Below are 18,177 nucleotides of genomic sequence, written 5' to 3' on the forward strand. Positions count from 1 at the left end.
TCAATAATTACCCATACCCAGGAAGACTAGCTGGTGCCATTGGCATCAGCTAATGGGGAACTTTATGAATAAATAAATAAATAATATAGTATACAGTAGTACAGTATTTTTATATACATATACACAGTAAAGCAAATAATAAATAAATAATTATATTATATTATATTATATTAATAATATATTAATATTTATAAATAAATAATATAGTATACAGTAGTACAGTATTTTTATATATATACACAGTAAAGCAAATAATAAATAAATAATTATATTATATTATATTAATAATATTATATTAATAATATTTATAAATAATATTTATAAATAAATAATATAGTATACAGTAGTACAGTATTTGTATATACATATACACAGTAAAGCAAATAATAAATAAATTATTATATTATATTATATTAATAATATTATATTAATAATATTTATAAATAAATAAATAATATAGTATTCAGTAGTACAGTATTTTTATATATATACACAGTAAAGCAAATAATAAATAAATAAATAATATTATATTATATTAAAAATATTGTATTAATAATATTTATAAATAAATAAATAGATAAATAATATAGTTTACAGTAGTACAGTATTATATATATATTATTTATATATACACACAGTAAAGCAACAGTACAACAATAGGACATAATAGCCCCAGAAGATGGCAGTATAGCTGATTATTAATTTTGAAATATATATATATATATATGTCAACAGCTGTCAACAGTTCATTACCACTTCCGGTCCGTAGAGCAACCGTTAATTGTGGTGTGATTAAATCAATTAATACGGTAATTATTAAGAATTCGTGCACCTATAACACATTTTCCACACTATCAACTTTACAGTTTAAGTTACATCTTTACAAAATGTTCATAATTCATCAGGAATAAACGCTAGCTAACTAACGGTTCAAGTACAGCGCTTTTATTTTGACATGTTTTTATTTAAACGGAAGTCGTGTGTTCTTCTAACCGTCGCTCGCTTGACCGGTTGATTCCAGTAAACTGTGAGGCGGTGATAAGAGAGTAACCGACCGGAGGCGGAGCTCCAGAGTCCGGCTGGTGTGGGTGATTCACGGTGGAGGGTTAACGGTAAGATGAGCGGCGGTGACCGAGCAGAGCGCGTCATGATGGGACTGAACATGGTCTCACTGTGGCTGACTTTAGGTAGGTTCAACCTTCACATTAAAATACTGTTATTACTGTTATTACTGTATGAGAGAACTCTAACTGACATTTACAGTAGGTGAGATAAGAAGCTGTTATTATAATGGCATTCATTATATATCTAAGGCTCATATTGTTTGGGGAACTTCATGAAAAGTATTTTATTGTTGTTATGAATTTGTTGTTTTTTTAAAAGTGAGATTTTTTCAGGTCTTTTATATTATAAAACAAGTGGACAGCTAGCTGGACATCTCTGGGAGTGATATTAATCTCCTCCACCTGGAAATGGAGTGACTCAACTATTCTCAGAAAGCACACCAGACATATTTTTAATTTAATTAAATAATTAATAATGTAATTTTTTCATGTAATCATGTTGATATATAAATATATATATATATATATATATATATATATATATATATATATATATATATATATATAGAGAGAGAGAGAGAGAGAGAGAGAGAGAGAGAGAGAGAGATATCAAATAAAAATAAAAAAGAATTCTGTAAAATAAATTGTATATATACCGTATATATATATATATATATATATAATTTATTTTACAGATTTTTTACTAAATTAATATATAAATATAATTTATTTTACAGAAGTCTTTTTTACTAAATAAATGAATATTAATAATAAATAATATATATATAATACAAATAAAAAATAATTCTGTAAAATAAATTTTATATATATAATTTATTTTACAGATTTTTTTTTTACTAAGTAAATGAATAATAATAATACATTATATATATATAGTATATACAGAATATATGTGTATTAATTAATTAATTAATTAATCTATTTATTTATTCATTCATTTATTTTACCGTGTGGTAATTTATTTCTTATAATGGCATTAATTGTATCTTAGGCTCATATTGTTTGGGGAAACTGCATGAAAAGTATTTTATTGTTGTTATGACAATAAGTTTTTTGGTCATCAACAACAACACAGCTACACATCCCTGGGGGTGATATTAATCTCCTCCACCTTGAAATGGAGTGACGAAACTATTCTCAGAAAGCACACCAGAGACTTTCCTTTTTAAAGGTCCCATATTGTAAAAAAAGTGAGATTTTTAGGTCTTTTATATTATAAAGCAGGTTTAAGTGCTATATAAATACTGTTATTACTGTATGAGAGAACTGTTACTGACATTTACAGTAGAAAAGTTGATGTTTGACAGGAACGGTTAGATAAGAAGCTTTTAATGTGCTTATTATAATGGCATTAATTATATATCTTAGGCTCATATTGTTTGGGGAAACTGCATGAAAAGTATTTTATTGTTGTTATGTCAATAAGTTTTTTGGTCATCAACAACAACACAGCTACACATTTCTGGGAGTGATATTAATCTCCTCCACCTGAAATGGAGTGACACAACTATTCTCAGAAAGCACACCAGAGACTTTCCTTTTTAAAGGTCCCATATTGTAAAAAAGTGTGATTTTTCAGGTCTTTTACATTATAAAGCAGGTTTAAGTGCTATATAAATACTGTTAAACTATCAAAACGCTCAATATACGGAGAAAAACACACACAGCCCGTATTCAGAAATTGTGCGTTTGAAACAAGCCATTAGGATTTCTGTCTATTTGTGATGTCACATATACAATATTTATAGACCATTACACGGTTTTAAACGTTCTAAATGGGTCCCAGTTTATTTGCTGTTGCAGTGTATGTGAATGACATCAAATGACAGGGAGTAAACATGGATCCAAACTGTTTTCTAGCAACGCAATTCCGTTGCAATTTTGTTGCAATGCACTAAAACGGAGCGTTTCAGACAGAGGGTAAATAGAGGTGTATTCAAGCAGACAGCATGAGGAAAATAAAGTGTTTTTTGAACATTACAGCATGTAAACATGTACTAGTAGAAACACAAAATAAAAGTATGAACCTGAAAATGACAATTACTAAAATGTACAGAGATGTTTTGGTGCAGTTTTGTAGAGCAGCAGTGAGCAGAGAACATCTTTACTTACTCAATAAATAACTATGAGGTTTGGCAACATGTCAGCCGAGGACAGGACACACTTGGACACAGTGGTGCGTACTGCATCTACAATTAATAGATATGATCAGCCCTTGGGGAGATCTATAAGACTACAAAAGAAGAAGTTTTAGAGAACCCCTCTCATCTGGCTAACAATCTGTTTAATTTCCTTCATTCTCACAAAAGAACAATAAGCATTAAAACCAGAAACAGCCCACACATTTCCTGAAGCTGTCCCTCCTTAACACTACAAACAGCTCTGCAGGCCATATGGCAGATGCAGATTAAATAATGGTGCAATAGGGCAGATGTTTTTATTGCACTTTATCTAGTGGGTCGTGTGATGTTGCTGCTAATTTCCCTACATGTGCTAGTGTTTTATCTATGGTGTTGTTGGATTTTATTTTACGCTTTTATATGCTTCTATGGGTATGGATATTAGGCCTATATCTGTTTTATACTTTGTTTAATGTGTCATGTGCTCTATGAGTGAGTGGCTTTACTATTTTTGTCTTTCTCTGTCTTTGTTTAAAAGTGAGCTCACTAAGACTAATTCCAAACAATCATGTTGATACGGAAATAAAGTATTGAATCTTGAATCTTTTCAAAAAGAGGCAGTGGTGGAAGTAAAAGTATTAATAGGCCTACCACACTGTAAAATAAATAAATAAATAGATAAAAAAAAAGACACATATATACTGTTTATACTGTATATATATATTATTTATTATTATTATTCATTTATTTAGTAAGAAAAACTTCTGTAAAATAAATTATATATATACAGTACATGTATATATATATACATATATATATTACAAAATAAAGGAATAAATAAATATATATGTATAATTTATTTTACAGAAGTTTTTTACAAAATAAATAAATAAATTAATAATAATAATAAAATATTATATATATATTTAAATTTATTTTTACAGTGTAGTAGGCTTTATTGTTACCCATATTACAGTTGTTTAGTTTATTCCTTTGTACATATTTACTCTCATATTTATTAAAATATGTAATCCAACTCAGCAACGTGCAATATCTTACTATTTTTATAGGTCAAGCAAATACATATTTTCTATTTATAGTATCTTTTTTTTTACTCCTTTTTATTTGTACTACTGTTTATTAGATGTGTATTCACCGTCAGGATTGCAATTTATTTTTGTTGTACTGTTTTTGTTGTAGTATTACCAGCAAAATGTACTTAAAGTATCAAATGTAAAAGTACTCACTATGCAAACTATAGCTGTTAAATAAATGTAGTGAAGTGAAAAGTACAATATTTTCCTCTGAGGTGTAGTGGAGTAGAAGTATAAAGTAGCATAAATTGGATACTTAAGTAAAGTAAAAGTACCTCAAAATTGTGCTACAGTACTTGAGTAGATTCCCAGTAAATTTCCAACACTGAAAAGAGGAAATAGAACCAGGGAGTGTCCTTGAAGTCTGTCTAACAGATTAAAATGCAGATTAAAGTATATTTTGTGTAAATGTGAATAACAGTGTTGCTTGTTGTGTGTAGTTTGTGTGGTGCAGACCTCTGGGATGTTGGCTCACGTGGACAGATACGAGGTGGTCCGACCTCGGAGACTTCAGGGGAGACACCAGAGAAGCCTGCAGGACAATCAGGTGACTACACCTCACCTTCCTCACCTCACCTGTGATACCTGATAATCAGGGTTGGAAATTAGCCTGAGCCACCAGCCAGATGCCTGTAAAATATGCATGTGGCTGCTAGATCTGCTTCACTAACCAGCCAAAAACAATAATGGTAATCTATTGAGTGTCTTGTAGGTTTCGGAAGCTTAAAAAGTTAATGTTCAACCCCGCTGATAATCAGAATATAGGTTTATCTTATAGAATGGGATCAGGAGGGGAAAACGTAATCAAAATGTCACTATGCTATTACTGATTAATTATTCTGCATGCAGGATTTTACGACTGTAGCTAGAAGTAGTTAGAAGTTAATTTTTACTACTTTATATACTGTTGGATAGTTGAATCTACGTTATATTTTATAACCTGATCATATATTTTGTATGTAAAAAAAAGCAATATTCAAAGACGTCAAATAAATCTTATGCAGTAAAAAGTACAATATTTTGTAATATAAATGTGAGTATTAGCGTAAAGTATCACAAAAGTACAGAATAAATATACTTGGTTACTTCCCACCAACAGTAGGCTGATATATACTGTATAGTAGCTAAAATGAGTTTCCTCTTGATCCGCTGTTTAACAGTAAAATGTTACTTTCACCTCAGTGCATCAGTAACAATAATTCAATAATATAAAATCATACAATATTCTTAAAGGGGACATACTGCACGATGAGTACTTTTACTTCTGATACTTCTGTACTGTTACCTGTAGCAGAGTATTTTTATTAGTTACTTTTACCCAAGTAAAGGATGTGTGTTTCTTCCAGTGCTGCACATTATTGTAATTTTTACAGTGATAAATAGTTGTTGTGTGACTGACGAACGATTTTCAACAGCTTTATCCTGATACGGTTCAGTACGAGTTGACCATTGAAGGGAGGAACCACACAATTCATCTGGAAAAAAACAGGTAAATTAGAATTTCAGATCCACTTAACAAACATGTATTTTAATATTTTAATATTTTAATATTGTTTTTCCACTTGTACTTAATAGGAATCTTATTGGGAGAGGCTACACTGAAACACACTATTCAGAAGATGGAAAACGGGTGACAGTATCACCAAATGAGGTGAGACTTTAATTTACTACACAGGTGTTGGTGTAGAAAGATTAGTAGGTGTCGGACATTATGACAAAAATAAATACAGATACATTTGTATCTGGAAACTTTTGTATTTTGCCTTATATCATGTGAAGTTATGTGAGTAAAAGTGAACCCGACATGATAAAGATCTGACATTCCCAACCTGTGATTCATAATTTCATGGATAATAAAAACAAAGGAACTCTTTGTGAGTAATTGAGCACACGCTGATCTCGTCTTTAATCTGATGAATGTATTTTGGTCCAGGAGCACTGCTACTATCACGGTCATATTGAAGGCATGAAGGACTCTTCAGTCAGCGTTGGGATTTGTTCGGGCATTAGGTAAGAAAATCTGGGTATTTTTTACAGCTACAAACTTCCTTTTTTGTAATTTGCCGCTTACATCACTCCAGTGAAAGTTTCTCAAATACTTGTGAAATGTGTTCCTTCATGATATTTAGTAATCAGTTAGTTGTGATGCAACTTTTTATATGATTGAATTTGGGGCATCTTATCATATTAGTATTGTATCTAGTCTTAGTTTTCATTTTATTTTCCTTTTTATTGTGTTTTTAAATGTCGCTCTGATGCATTTCTTTGCCTTATTTAAACCACTTTGGATTTTCTCTTTGAAAGGTGTTAAATAAAGTGGCCTCGTCTAAAGCTTTTATATTTTTTAAACCAAGACATTTATGATCGATCCATTGCGCTCCTGTGTTCACAGACTGTTTCCATTCGTATGTTGGATCACATCTTTGAAGTTTTGCTTCAGATCATCTACAAATGAAGCACTTGTCTTCTTGTTTTCGGTGTTTTCAGTGGCTTTGTGAGAGCCCAGCAGCAGGTTTACCTGATCGAGCCTCTGGGACAATCTGAGGACGGCGGTCATGCAGTTTACAGACAGGAGCACCAGAAGATCAGCAGCAGCTCCTCCTCCAACAACATCACCTTAATGTACGACCGGGAACAGGACGAGGACCAGGACCAAGGCCCTGGGCTCTCTGGCCTCTTCAAGTCCAGATCATGGGTAGGTGACATCAGTATGGTTTTATGGTAAACCATAAAAAAGTATGGTTTTAAATCATAATATCAACATGAAGGTTGCATTTCTGTTTCCTTTTTTTCTTCAGAAAACGCCCTTCAAAGGTCCACAGAGGTTTGTCGAGCTGTTTGTGGTGGTGGACTACACTGAGGTAAATATCAGATTTTTAATTCCTTTACTACTATAATTTCCATCACTGAATGAATCCAGCTCAGCCTTAGAGATGATAGGGTGAGGAGCTCAGACATCCAGAGGGAGCTCGTAGTAGAGCCGCTGCTCCTTTGCGTCGGAAGGGTCCAGCTGAGGTGGTTCTGGGATCTGATCAGGATGCCTCTTAGACGCCTCCCTTTAGAGGTTTTCTGGGCACGTCCAACTGGTAGGAGGCCCCGCGGCAAACCCAGAACACGCTGGAGAGATTATACATCTCGTCTGGCCTGGGAACGCCTCGGGGTTCTACAGGAAGAGCTGGAAAACGTTGCTAGGGAGAGGGACGACCCCATGTCCCGGCCCTTGATAAGTGGTAGACAATGGATGGATGGATGGAAATGAATCCATTCTGGGCACAGGCAAAGGAAGGGACCAAGGCGTGCTAACCCCTGGCATCACAGATTGGTTCTAGGGATATGGAACGTCACCTCTATGGAAGGTGAGGTGGAGTGGTACCAACTCGATATAGTTGTGCTTTCCTCTACGCATGGCACTGGACTCTTTCCTTTTCCGGAGTTGGTTCTGGGTGAGAGGCGTCGGGTGGATACTCACTAGCCCCCTGCTGAGCGCCGCTGTGTTGGAGTTTACCCCGGAGAACGAGAGGGTCACTTCTATGTGACTAAAAGTTGCTGAGAGGAAGCCTCTGAACAGCAGATCAGAGTGTCTCTGGGTGGCGTCCTGGAAAGGATACCACCTCCAAGGGACTCTGTAGTTCAACTGGGGGACTTAAAGCGCTTGCGTGGGCAACGATGGTGAAACTTGGAAGGGGGTAACTGGGCTCCGTAGGATAGCTGGGCTCACCTTTAGAGATGATAGGTTGAGGAGCTCAGACATCCGGAGGAGCTCGGAATCGAACCGCTGCTCCTTCGTGCCAAAAGGAGCCGGTTGAGGTGGCTCTGGGATCTGATCAGGATGCCTCCTGGACGCCTCTCTTTTGGGTTTCCCAGGAGGAGATGGAAAACGTTGCTGGGGAGAGGGACGTCTGGAATGGATGGATGGCTGGATGAATGAATCTGATCATGTTTGTCTCTCCTCTTCCTCCAGTATATGCGATATGGAAGCCAGACTACATCCCGTATTCTTGGAACTATTAATCACGTTGACCAGGTGAGTTTTGTTTTGGAAGCTGTTCCAGTGCTCTTATCCAACAGATCTCAGTGCATTCATCACTCCTGAATAACGTCTCCTCCTCTGCCCGCAGATGTATCGACCTCTGAACATCCGCGTCATGCTGGTGGGCTTGGAGATTTGGACGAATAGAGACCACATTGACGTTGACACGAATCCGGAGACTACCCTGGACAATTTCCTCCTGTGGCGGCGGGCCGACCTTCTGCCGAGGACGAAGCACGACAACGCCCAGCTTGTGACGTGAGGATCAGTCTTAGCTGTCTGCGCAGATGTTGAACACAGTAATGCTGCCAGTTTGACCTGATGTTTGACGTTTTCCTTCAACAGTGGCAAAGATTTTGAAGGAGATACAGTCGGACTGGCAAATAAGTTTGCCATGTGTACTGGAAACTCAGGTGGAGTCAGTCAGGTATGAATAACGTCTTCTAACTCACATGAATCCTTTAACGACTGGAGATGAAGGTATTTGGTATTTTATGATACATCCTGCTGAATGTATCTCTGTGTTTGTCTTCCAGGATCACAATGATAGCCCAAGAGGCCTCGCCTCCACCATCGCTCATGAGATGGGACATAATTTCGGCATGTCCCATGATACCATACGTTGTAGGTGCGGTCCATCTCTCAGCCTTGACAGCTGTCTGATGGCAGGCCAGCTCAGGTAAGGACGCGGACCTTTTGGTCTGTCTTGCTGCAGCTTATAATGTGTATTTTTGCAAGACACAAAAAATATTTTGATAATTTCTTTTGTATTATATAGTTGGAAGTATATTTCAGCGTGAACATCACGAACATTCAGCTTGAACATACAAAAGTATGTGCACACCCCGTGTCCTTGGTTTGGACCACTTAGTTACAATTAAGAGAGATCTCTTTGCTCTTCTTCAGGACAGCAAGTCAAGGGTTCCCGGAGTTTTTCAGCAGGTGCAGCTTTGAGCAGCTCGCTGATTACATGGAGCGCGCTCAGCCCACCTGCTTGTTCAGGCCCAGCTCCAGTACGATCATCGCTCTGGGCCCGAGCTGCGGCAACGCCATGCTGGACCCCGGAGAGGAGTGCGACTGTGGCACAGCGAAGGTAGAACTTTCAGTAATGGCGCTGGTCGTAATTTTTAGGACCTTGGAAAGTTTAAATATATCCTTTAGTGAAGAAAGACACCATGTGGGTTTTCTGTTTTAGCTGACTGGTGTGGTTTCCTGTGCGTGAGGTTGCAGCTAATAAAAGGGAAGGCCGTGGTGATTCAGGCCGTCCAAAGCTGGAGCTTGGCCTTAAAAATTAAAATAGTTTTCCTGTGTGCTCACATCATATCAGGGAGACAACATTCTTGGCAGAGAGGCTGCTTGTGTCGGAGATTTAAATCTGATCTGTGTTTCATCACATCAATCCCTGCTCGAGATGTAACAGGATACACAAACATGACAACTGAAAAAGACGTTTTTTTTTTCTAGGAATGCAAAAACCCTTGTTGCGATGCCTCGACTTGTCGCCTGACTGAAGGATCCCAGTGTGCTCACGGACAATGCTGTGACAACTGCCAGGTACTTTAACTTCCATTAATGTAGCTTTTAAAGTGGGTTTCTTATAGTTTGTTAGCTAAAAACATGTTTGTTATGTGAATTTCCACCCGAGGTCCCAGACCAAATTTAACAAGACTAACAATCCTAGCAGCTCTGTGATGCTGCAGCGGTGCAGGGCTCAACAATAAGGATTGCCTGTTTGCCTTGACACGTCGGGCTAGTAAATCTAGCAACTCACTTGCCCGATCGGGTAAATGGTAAAACCGAATTAAACACAGTTTTTAACGGAGCTGATGATGGAAGTAGCTCAGGAGTGAGCCTTCTCGCTTCCTTCTCATCTCTGCGGAGAGTTGCACATGCTCAGTACCGATCGGGCACTCGCTTGAAAATGGCGGCGGGTAAGGACAAAGTTTATGAGCTGAAGCGCAAGCGAGCATTTCAATTATTAAATTATAAGTATTTGTTGTTACTTGATAACCGCTAATGAATTAAACAATTTGTAAAGGGGCAAGTCAATTTCTTAACATTAACATTGAACCCTGTGGTAGTTTGAGCTAAATGCCAACATTCGAACAATGACAACCCTAACATGCTGATGTTCAGCAGGTATAATGTTTACCATGTTAGAACATCTTAGTTTAGCATTTTAGCATGACAATATTTGCTTATTAGCACACAGAGCACTGCTGAGGCTGATGGGACGTCATTTTCACATTTTGCAGTTATTTGGTCATAAACAAAAACATTCATCCCGATGGGGGACATGAATAAACCACAGTTCATGGCAATCCATCCAATATTGGTTGAAATGTTTCACTCCGAACTACAAATGTCAACTTGATAGTGGCGCTACAGGAAAAGTGAAGGGATCACCAAAGTTGTTAGGATCCATCCTCTGGGAACCAGGAATGTCTAAACCAAACATTTTGTTCCAATTCATCCTGTAGAAGTTGAGATATTTTAACACCGGATAAGTGACAACTTTGACCTGCCGTGTGCACTAGCAGAGGATCACCAAAGTCAGAGGATTGAACCTCTGGGAACATGAATGTCATTACCCAATTTCATTACAATCCATCCAATAGTTGTTTAGATATTTCAGTCTGGACCAAAGTGATGGACAGACACACCAACAGCGCCAGCAGCACGGCTAAAAACCCCTCTAGACTGGGTTAAAAAAGCTAAATCAGATCCACTGTCAGTGGACAGACAATCATACAGACACACCCTGCTTCTGACTAATAACTGTGGGCATTAAAATAGCAACAGGAGAAGGTAACTCTTCCAACCACGTTGAAACAGCAGCAGTTCAATAATAACAGGAAGCAGAAGTTGATATCCTGCTGTTTCTATGTGCTGTAACTGACCACGTCCTTCCTCAAATGACAGTTTCAAAGACTAGACGAGCTGGTGCTAGTCATATATGATATAAATACACAAGCTAATTATATACAGTTTAACCAACATGTACTTGAGCTAAATCACCTGCTTTAACCCACAGCTCAAACTGGCTGGAAGTGTGTGCAGGAAGTTGGACGGCGACTGCGACCTGCCTGAATACTGCACCGGAGCGTCGGGGGACTGTCCCGAAGATAGCTTTGAGATGAACGGCAAGTCGTGCTACGAGAAGGCGCAGGGCTACTGCTACAACGGACAATGCCCCACACATCAGCAGCACTGCTGGAGGCTGTTTGGACCAGGTACACTCAACAGGGGTTCCACTGTTTTCCTTTGCTTCTGAAATAGACAAGCTGAGCCTCCAGGAGATTTAGTTATGAGTTGTTTCTAGTAGTCTCTGAAGTGCCTCTTTCTAAGAAAGATTGCTTTAATAGTGTGCATTTGTATAATATAAAGGACTACAGAAAGTTTAATGAATAGTACTCTCACAGAAAATAGGAGTCTCTGCATCTACAAAAGACGTGTGTATTTAAAATGGGGCTGCCCTTTCTTTTCCTGGCACAAATGGGCCTCCATATAAACTCCACTGACCAATCAGAGGATCGGTGATTACAAAATCATGCTATACAGCCAAAACAAATGTTCAAATCCATATAGGGCTATTTTTTATTCTATTCTAAGATAATTCAATTTTGATTTAAAAAGTCAAAATGTTGACTTGATGTTACATACTTACATACATCTTTAAATTTTCATCTGATTTCTTCTTTTCCTGGCATGAAAACGCTTCCATAATTTAATGGTTAACCGTGAGTCTCTTGTTTCCTCAGGGGCCAGAGTCGCATCAGACTTTTGTTTTAACCTGAACCGACGGGGCCTAGAAGGTGCTAACTGTGGAGTGAGCCAGTCCGGCTACACCCCGTGCACTGCAGAGTACGTATCATCAACATTCACACTGAAAGGCCTGGCTCGGTTTCTATCCGAAGTTTATCACTAAACACTCCTGAAGGAAACCTGGCACACAGAATGAGCCAGTACCAGAACTGAGAAGAAGCAAAGACTGTCAAAAACAACACATGAAATGTTGTATGTTTGAGGATAATTTGTTCTTTTCTTTTGTAGGAATGTGAAGTGTGGAGCCATGTTTTGCGAAGGAGGCGGCGTGTCCATCACAGGTAGAAGGGCAACCTACACCGTGTTCAACATCGAATGTAAACTAGCCGTGGATGAAGACAAGACCAGAAACTTCAACATGGTGCCAAAAGGAACCAGATGTGGACCGAATAGGGTAAAACTCCCAGTTGGGGAGACACACATTACATGGAGTTTTGTTACTTATGTTGGATGTTTTGCTCAGAATCAAACATTTGTACACAGGTTTGCCTTGACTACAGATGTGTGGATATGGCAGTTTATGGGAAAAGGGAGGATTGCGCAAAGAAATGCAACAACAATGGGGTGAGTTAGTTATTTTTAGGGTTTGAAATCACTTGCAGCTGTTTTCAGTTTGACTCTACTGGGCCAAGGTCCATGTTTAAATGACTGTTATTGCTTTTTATCTTATATAGGTGTGTAATCACAAGAGAGAGTGCCACTGTAATCCCGGCTGGGCCCCACCTTACTGCGACATCAAGTATGCAAATTTATCTCAAGGTACAGTACAGGACGATTCACTGGACTTGACTTTAAGACAGTAAATGTGTTTCATCTTTAGATATCGGTTTAAACCATCAGCTCTCAGTGAGACAAAAACAGGTCACACCTGCTCGATGAATCATTCTTCCAGTAAGAAAGAAACATGAATGATTCATTATGAGTGATCTCCTGTTTCTTCTAGCACGGACCTAATCAAGTGTACCTGATACACCTTAAAACAGTTAAAAGCCTTAAAGAGTTAAAGCCAGACTGCGCTCTGCATCAGCTTATAAAACAACGTATCACGTGATATTTTTTTGCACAAGGAGCTAGAATAGAAAAAGAACTTGAAAATGGAGTTTGCTAAGTGATTGTGCAACTATTCAGTCTAAACAAAGGAGGAAGAAGAGACACTTTGCAGGCGGAAGTTGTGAAACCGTCAGAACAAACTGAAGAAGCTCGATTGTGAATTTCCCCCAAATTATGGTGAAATAAGTTTATCAACTAAAAATACGATACGACTGACTACTTAGAAATGATTCTACTCTTTTTCTAACAGAACATCTTTCTCTTTAATTTTGTGCAAAGGTCAACCTTTGCTGAGACATTTTACAACTTTGGCCTTCTCATATCAAATTTGTCATATTTCTGCCACCATAACAAATCACAAATGTTCTTATTACAGCAATTCTCTTGTTTTAACGAGATCCTTCTTACATTATTACACAAAATGTAACTGTTTTGCTATACACCAAATTATTCTGTTTTAAAGAGGACCTATTATGCTTATTTTCAGGTTCATACTTACTCGTATTTTGGGGTTTCTACTAGACCAGCATTTCCATCCCTAGAGTCTCGCCGCTAGTGTGGCTAAAAAGTTGCATGACTAAAAAAAACTTGCTTATAAACTTGGAAAACAACAGTGTGGATATATGTGTCTTTTTTCCACATAAAGCTTTATGAGCTCCATACATTATGACATAAATAAAAGGCCTGTAACAACAGAGGTAGTGTATATGGTGTATATGACAACAGTGTGATTTCCCCGTCTACGCCTGCAGGTCAGAGCGGGATAATAGCTGGTGTGTGTGCAGCGCTCTTCATCCTGCTGGTGATCATCGCGGTGACTGCCGGCCTCATGTGCTGTAAAAAGGGCAACCGGTACAACTGCATCTCCAAAAGGTAGTTTGTGCTTTAATTCAGTCTCTCATATTCCAGCTCTGTCCACGTTTCTTTGATTTAGTCTTCTACTTCCCGGCTGACAACATTTTGTGTTCACAGTAAAGAGCATCCAGCTCCATGCCAGTTGAACCCGATGTTTCAGGAGTTGACTGTTCAAGAGAGACCTCAGATCAGTCAGCCCACATTCATGCAATCGACAGCAACACAAGCCTGCGCTCCTCTGATTGTTCCTGTGAGTCCCAGCAGAGCCGCTCCACAGGTACAGACAGCACCGATACTAAAGGAGTTACTCATTCAGTGATCTGTTATTATTTATTACTACATTAATGCAAAGTACTGGGATAGTTATTAACTGCTTTTTTCTTCCAGCCACCAAAGAAACTGCCTTCAGCGTCGCCTACCTCACAGACTGAGCCGGTAAGCTTTAGAAACTTGCAATGTGTCTAATGCATAATGCAAACTGAGGATTGCATTCAGATTTGGCAACTTAAGTCGGCTGCTAAAGTTCAAAAAAGTTAATAATACATGTAGAAATGTATCTGCATTCAGACGTGTGGTGTGCAACACAAATGTCAGTGACTTTCTTCTTCTTCTTCACCACAGACGAAACCTCTACCTCCATCTAAACCTCTACCTCCTCTCAGTAAAGCACAGGTGAGTCACACCTACAGCTGCTCTCACTGATGACTAGTTCAGCTCAAGAGGACGTTCAGCAGTGAAGCCGATCAGTCGCTCAACCAACAATCGATTTAATCTTATGAAGTAAAAATGTTGATTCAAGCTTCTCCAGTGTGAGGAGTTCTTTATCCGTTTCCTGCAGTGGGGAAATGTAACTAAGTACATTTACTCAAGTACTGTACTTAAGTACAAATTTGAGATATTTGTACTTTACTTGAGTCTTTTCTTGTCGTGCCGCTTTCAACTTCTACTCCACATCACACCACATCTCAGAGGGAAATATTGTACTTTTTACTTTTCTACATTTATTTGACAGACTTAGTTACTTTAGAAATAAGATTCATAAAATGTGTTGTTTTATTATAAATTGAACTACCCAACAGTATATACAAGTAGAGCTCATTTTTCATGTAAAAACATTTGATGTTTCCAGCCTCTCAAATGTGAGGATTTGAATGTATAATGTATTAATAATAATGTTGAGGTTTGGACTAAACAAACAGTGTAAAGGTGTCACTTTGGGCTCTGGGTCATTATGATGAACATTTCTCACTATTTTCACTATTTTTACAAACCAAACAATTAATCTATTAATGGAGAAAATAATCAGCAGATTAATCCATAATGAAAATAATCATTAGTTAATAGTTCAAAATCAGCTCAACCAACTACAACAGTAAAATCCTGCTTTTACATTAATACATGAGTAATAATAATCTAATGATAGAATATAAATTATAATAGTAGAACAGTCACAAGGGACATTTTTTTGCATTTTATACTTTTACTTTTAATACTTTAAGTATATTTTCCTGATGATACTTACATACTTTTACTTAAGTAACATTTTCAATGCAGGACTTTTACCTGTAACAGAGTATTTTCACAGTGTGGTATTAGTACTTTTACTTAAGTAAAGGCTCTGAATACTTCCTCCATCACTGGTTTCCTGCCTCTATTGACAGTTTATTGTCCAAAAACCTCCATAGTTTTAAGTGTAGAAGAAGCATCTTCATATTTATAAATGCGTTTTCATCTTGTTTTGTATTTTTCAGTTTAAGGCAGCCAAACTGAGTCCTCCTCCTGTACCTCCAGTCAAGCCCAGCCCTCCTTCTCCTCCTCCTCCCACAGCGAAGCCACGACCTCACAGACTCACATGAACGTCTCATTAAAAGTCTCAGGATTTTACCAAAGCGTGTATTCCTACATATAGAAAGAGAGCGATCCCTTCTGGGATCCTACGTGTGACTCACAGAGAGTCTTAAAGACTGCGATGGAGTGACCGACTGAGAATGTCTCTGATGACCAACGGTTGCCTCACAGCTGCCGTGGAAAACTCTCCATTACTGGAACTGCTGCTGTAAAAAGTTCTTTTAACGTTAAGTTGTCTCATTACAGCGTGAGCAAAATGGTGCTCACATGAAATGTACTTTTTAAATATTTATTTAATGCTTGTGCAAGGGACCGTATGAAAATGATTAGAGGGTGGGGGAGGGTCAAAGGGGGGGATGGTGGGGGTGTTTTTATATTTTATTTCAGCCTTCTCTCTAAGCCCAGTTCATTTAGTCACTGGTGGTGGTGATAACTGTTTGGGACGCACTATTCTATGTTTGTCATAATGTGAAGTTTGGTGTTTAGCTCAGTTTTTGGTCTCCACCAACTCCTCAGGAAAATATCTGTCTCTTTAGCCGCTAAAAGCTGCACTATGTTCACCAGCTAGTCTCTGAAGCCTCTTTCCCACCGGACCAAAAACCCCACTAACATCTGGCTTTTGTCTTTAGTGTTAAAGGTTACAATCTGCATTTATTCATTCATGACTGTGCAGTAGTCACAAGTATTTATCGACTCCCCAGCTCCGATCGGCAGTGATGGAAACATGAAACCCGGGTAGACGCGCTCATTTTCGCCCCTTTTCCGTTGCGATGCTATGTTGAAGTAAATATATAATAAATAAAATCAACAGGGATTTGGACAATTATTATAAATTATTAACTTACAAAACATATAATTAATATGCTCTCCTCAAAGCCACCAGACTCCATTGACAGAAACAGTAATTTTACCTCGCTGACTATTGAAACACACTTCATCAAAACTCGACATAAACAAAACAAAACTCATCAAAACCATCTTTGTTAGTCTTTCCACTGTTCCAACAATCACCAACTCTGGTCTGGTCTAAATAAAATCTTAATTAGCCGAGTTAGATGTGAAAAGAAACATCTGTTATATGCACTCCTCAATGCCACCAGACTCCATTGACAGAAACAGTACATTTACCTCGCTGATTACTTTAAAACATACTCAAACTCGACAGAAAAAAACAAAACTCATCAAAACTGTCTTTGTTAGTCTTTCCACTGTTCCAACAATCACCAACTCTGGTCTGGTCTAAATAAAATCTTAATTAGCCGAGTTAGATGTGAAAAGAAACATCTGTTATATGCACTCCTCAATGCCACCAGACTCCATTGACAGAAACAGTACATTTACCTCGCTGATTACTTTAAAACACACTCAAACTCGACAGAAAAAAACAAAACTCATCAAAACTGTCTTTGTTAGTCTTTCCACTGGTCCAACAATCACCAACTGTGGTTTTGTCAAAATAAACCCTTCATTCACAGAGTTAGATGTGAAAAGAAACAGCTGTTATATGCGCTCCTCAAAGCCACCAGACTCTATTGACAAAAACAGCAATTTTACCTCGCTGATCGCTGTAAAACTTTGTAGTCTTTTCACAGTTCCAACAATCACCAACTCTGGTTTGAGAGTTTGAAAGAGAGACTGAATAAGTGATAGATATAAAATAGTAACGTAACATTTTCACCGTTTACTAACCTGTTTTTCCTTGACGTTGAACGTGACGTTACACACCAGAAAAAAAATAATTTTCATACGGTCCCTAAACTGTGTCCAAAACCAGTCTGTGCCTTTTATAAGGTTTGTTTTGTATAACTTTGCACTGTACTTGAAAACCAATGAATGGTACACACAGTGTTCAGATGACCTGTGTGAGTTAACTGTGGTTCAGCTTGAAACATTACATGCTCCTTTGTTTGTTTCCCGTCCCGAGGCGAGGTGTATGACGGAGCCTCCAGCAACTAGTCGTTGTTTTTTTACTGCACTTTTTACGGCAACAAGTCACGGGTTTTTATACCCTGTCGGTTAAATTGTAAATTATCACCGTTTGGTGTTAAAATCCGAGACATGTTTGACTGATTGAATGTAAAAACTCCCACGAGAGGCCTTTTGTTGCAACAAATAAAGTGCACTTTATTACTAAAGTATGTTGCATCAGCAGATTACACACTTTATCTGTTTATTATGGGAATTGCATAATTATTAAAAGTTACAGTTTTCTCAATGAGGTCTGTTGTGTTCACTTCTCTGAGCTGTTTTTCTTGTGGAAAATCTTTATT

The 18,177-nt window shown here is 37.8% G+C and overlaps 1 protein-coding gene across 1 annotated transcript; it reads left to right on the forward strand.

The window, feature by feature from the left end:
• The first annotated feature begins 829 nt into the window (after positions 1 to 829).
• adam8b (ADAM metallopeptidase domain 8b) lies at positions 830 to 15,948 on the forward strand. The gene is made up of 23 exons (XM_037754651.1): positions 830 to 1,187; positions 4,740 to 4,846; positions 5,715 to 5,788; positions 5,875 to 5,950; positions 6,233 to 6,309; positions 6,787 to 6,994; positions 7,098 to 7,160; positions 8,261 to 8,323; positions 8,418 to 8,587; positions 8,675 to 8,756; positions 8,866 to 9,008; positions 9,236 to 9,422; positions 9,794 to 9,883; positions 11,364 to 11,562; positions 12,091 to 12,193; positions 12,383 to 12,548; positions 12,638 to 12,718; positions 12,829 to 12,913; positions 13,957 to 14,077; positions 14,177 to 14,336; positions 14,447 to 14,494; positions 14,681 to 14,731; positions 15,811 to 15,948. The coding sequence occupies exons 1-23, from the start codon at positions 1,118 to 1,120 to the stop codon at positions 15,913 to 15,915; spliced, it is 2,529 nt and encodes an 842-aa protein (XP_037610579.1). The 5' UTR covers positions 830 to 1,117; the 3' UTR covers positions 15,916 to 15,948.
• The last annotated feature ends 2,229 nt before the right edge of the window (positions 15,949 to 18,177 follow it).

This window comes from Sebastes umbrosus, chromosome 20, assembly GCF_015220745.1.
Source record: "Sebastes umbrosus isolate fSebUmb1 chromosome 20, fSebUmb1.pri, whole genome shotgun sequence".
In the NCBI taxonomy this organism is placed as follows: domain Eukaryota; kingdom Metazoa; phylum Chordata; class Actinopteri; order Perciformes; family Sebastidae; genus Sebastes; species Sebastes umbrosus.

Bases quoted from the DNA above. Each gene is read 5' to 3' on its own strand.
- adam8b (XM_037754651.1), top strand. From the start codon at position 1,118: ATGAGCGGCGGTGACCGAGCAGAGCGCGTCATGATGGGACTGAACATG. The intron at 6,995-7,097 runs GTAGGTGACATC...TTTTTTCTTCAG, and splicing joins TCTTCAAGTCCAGATCATGG to AAAACGCCCTTCAAAGGTCC. The intron at 12,549-12,637 runs GTAAAACTCCCA...ATTTGTACACAG, and splicing joins CCAGATGTGGACCGAATAGG to GTTTGCCTTGACTACAGATG.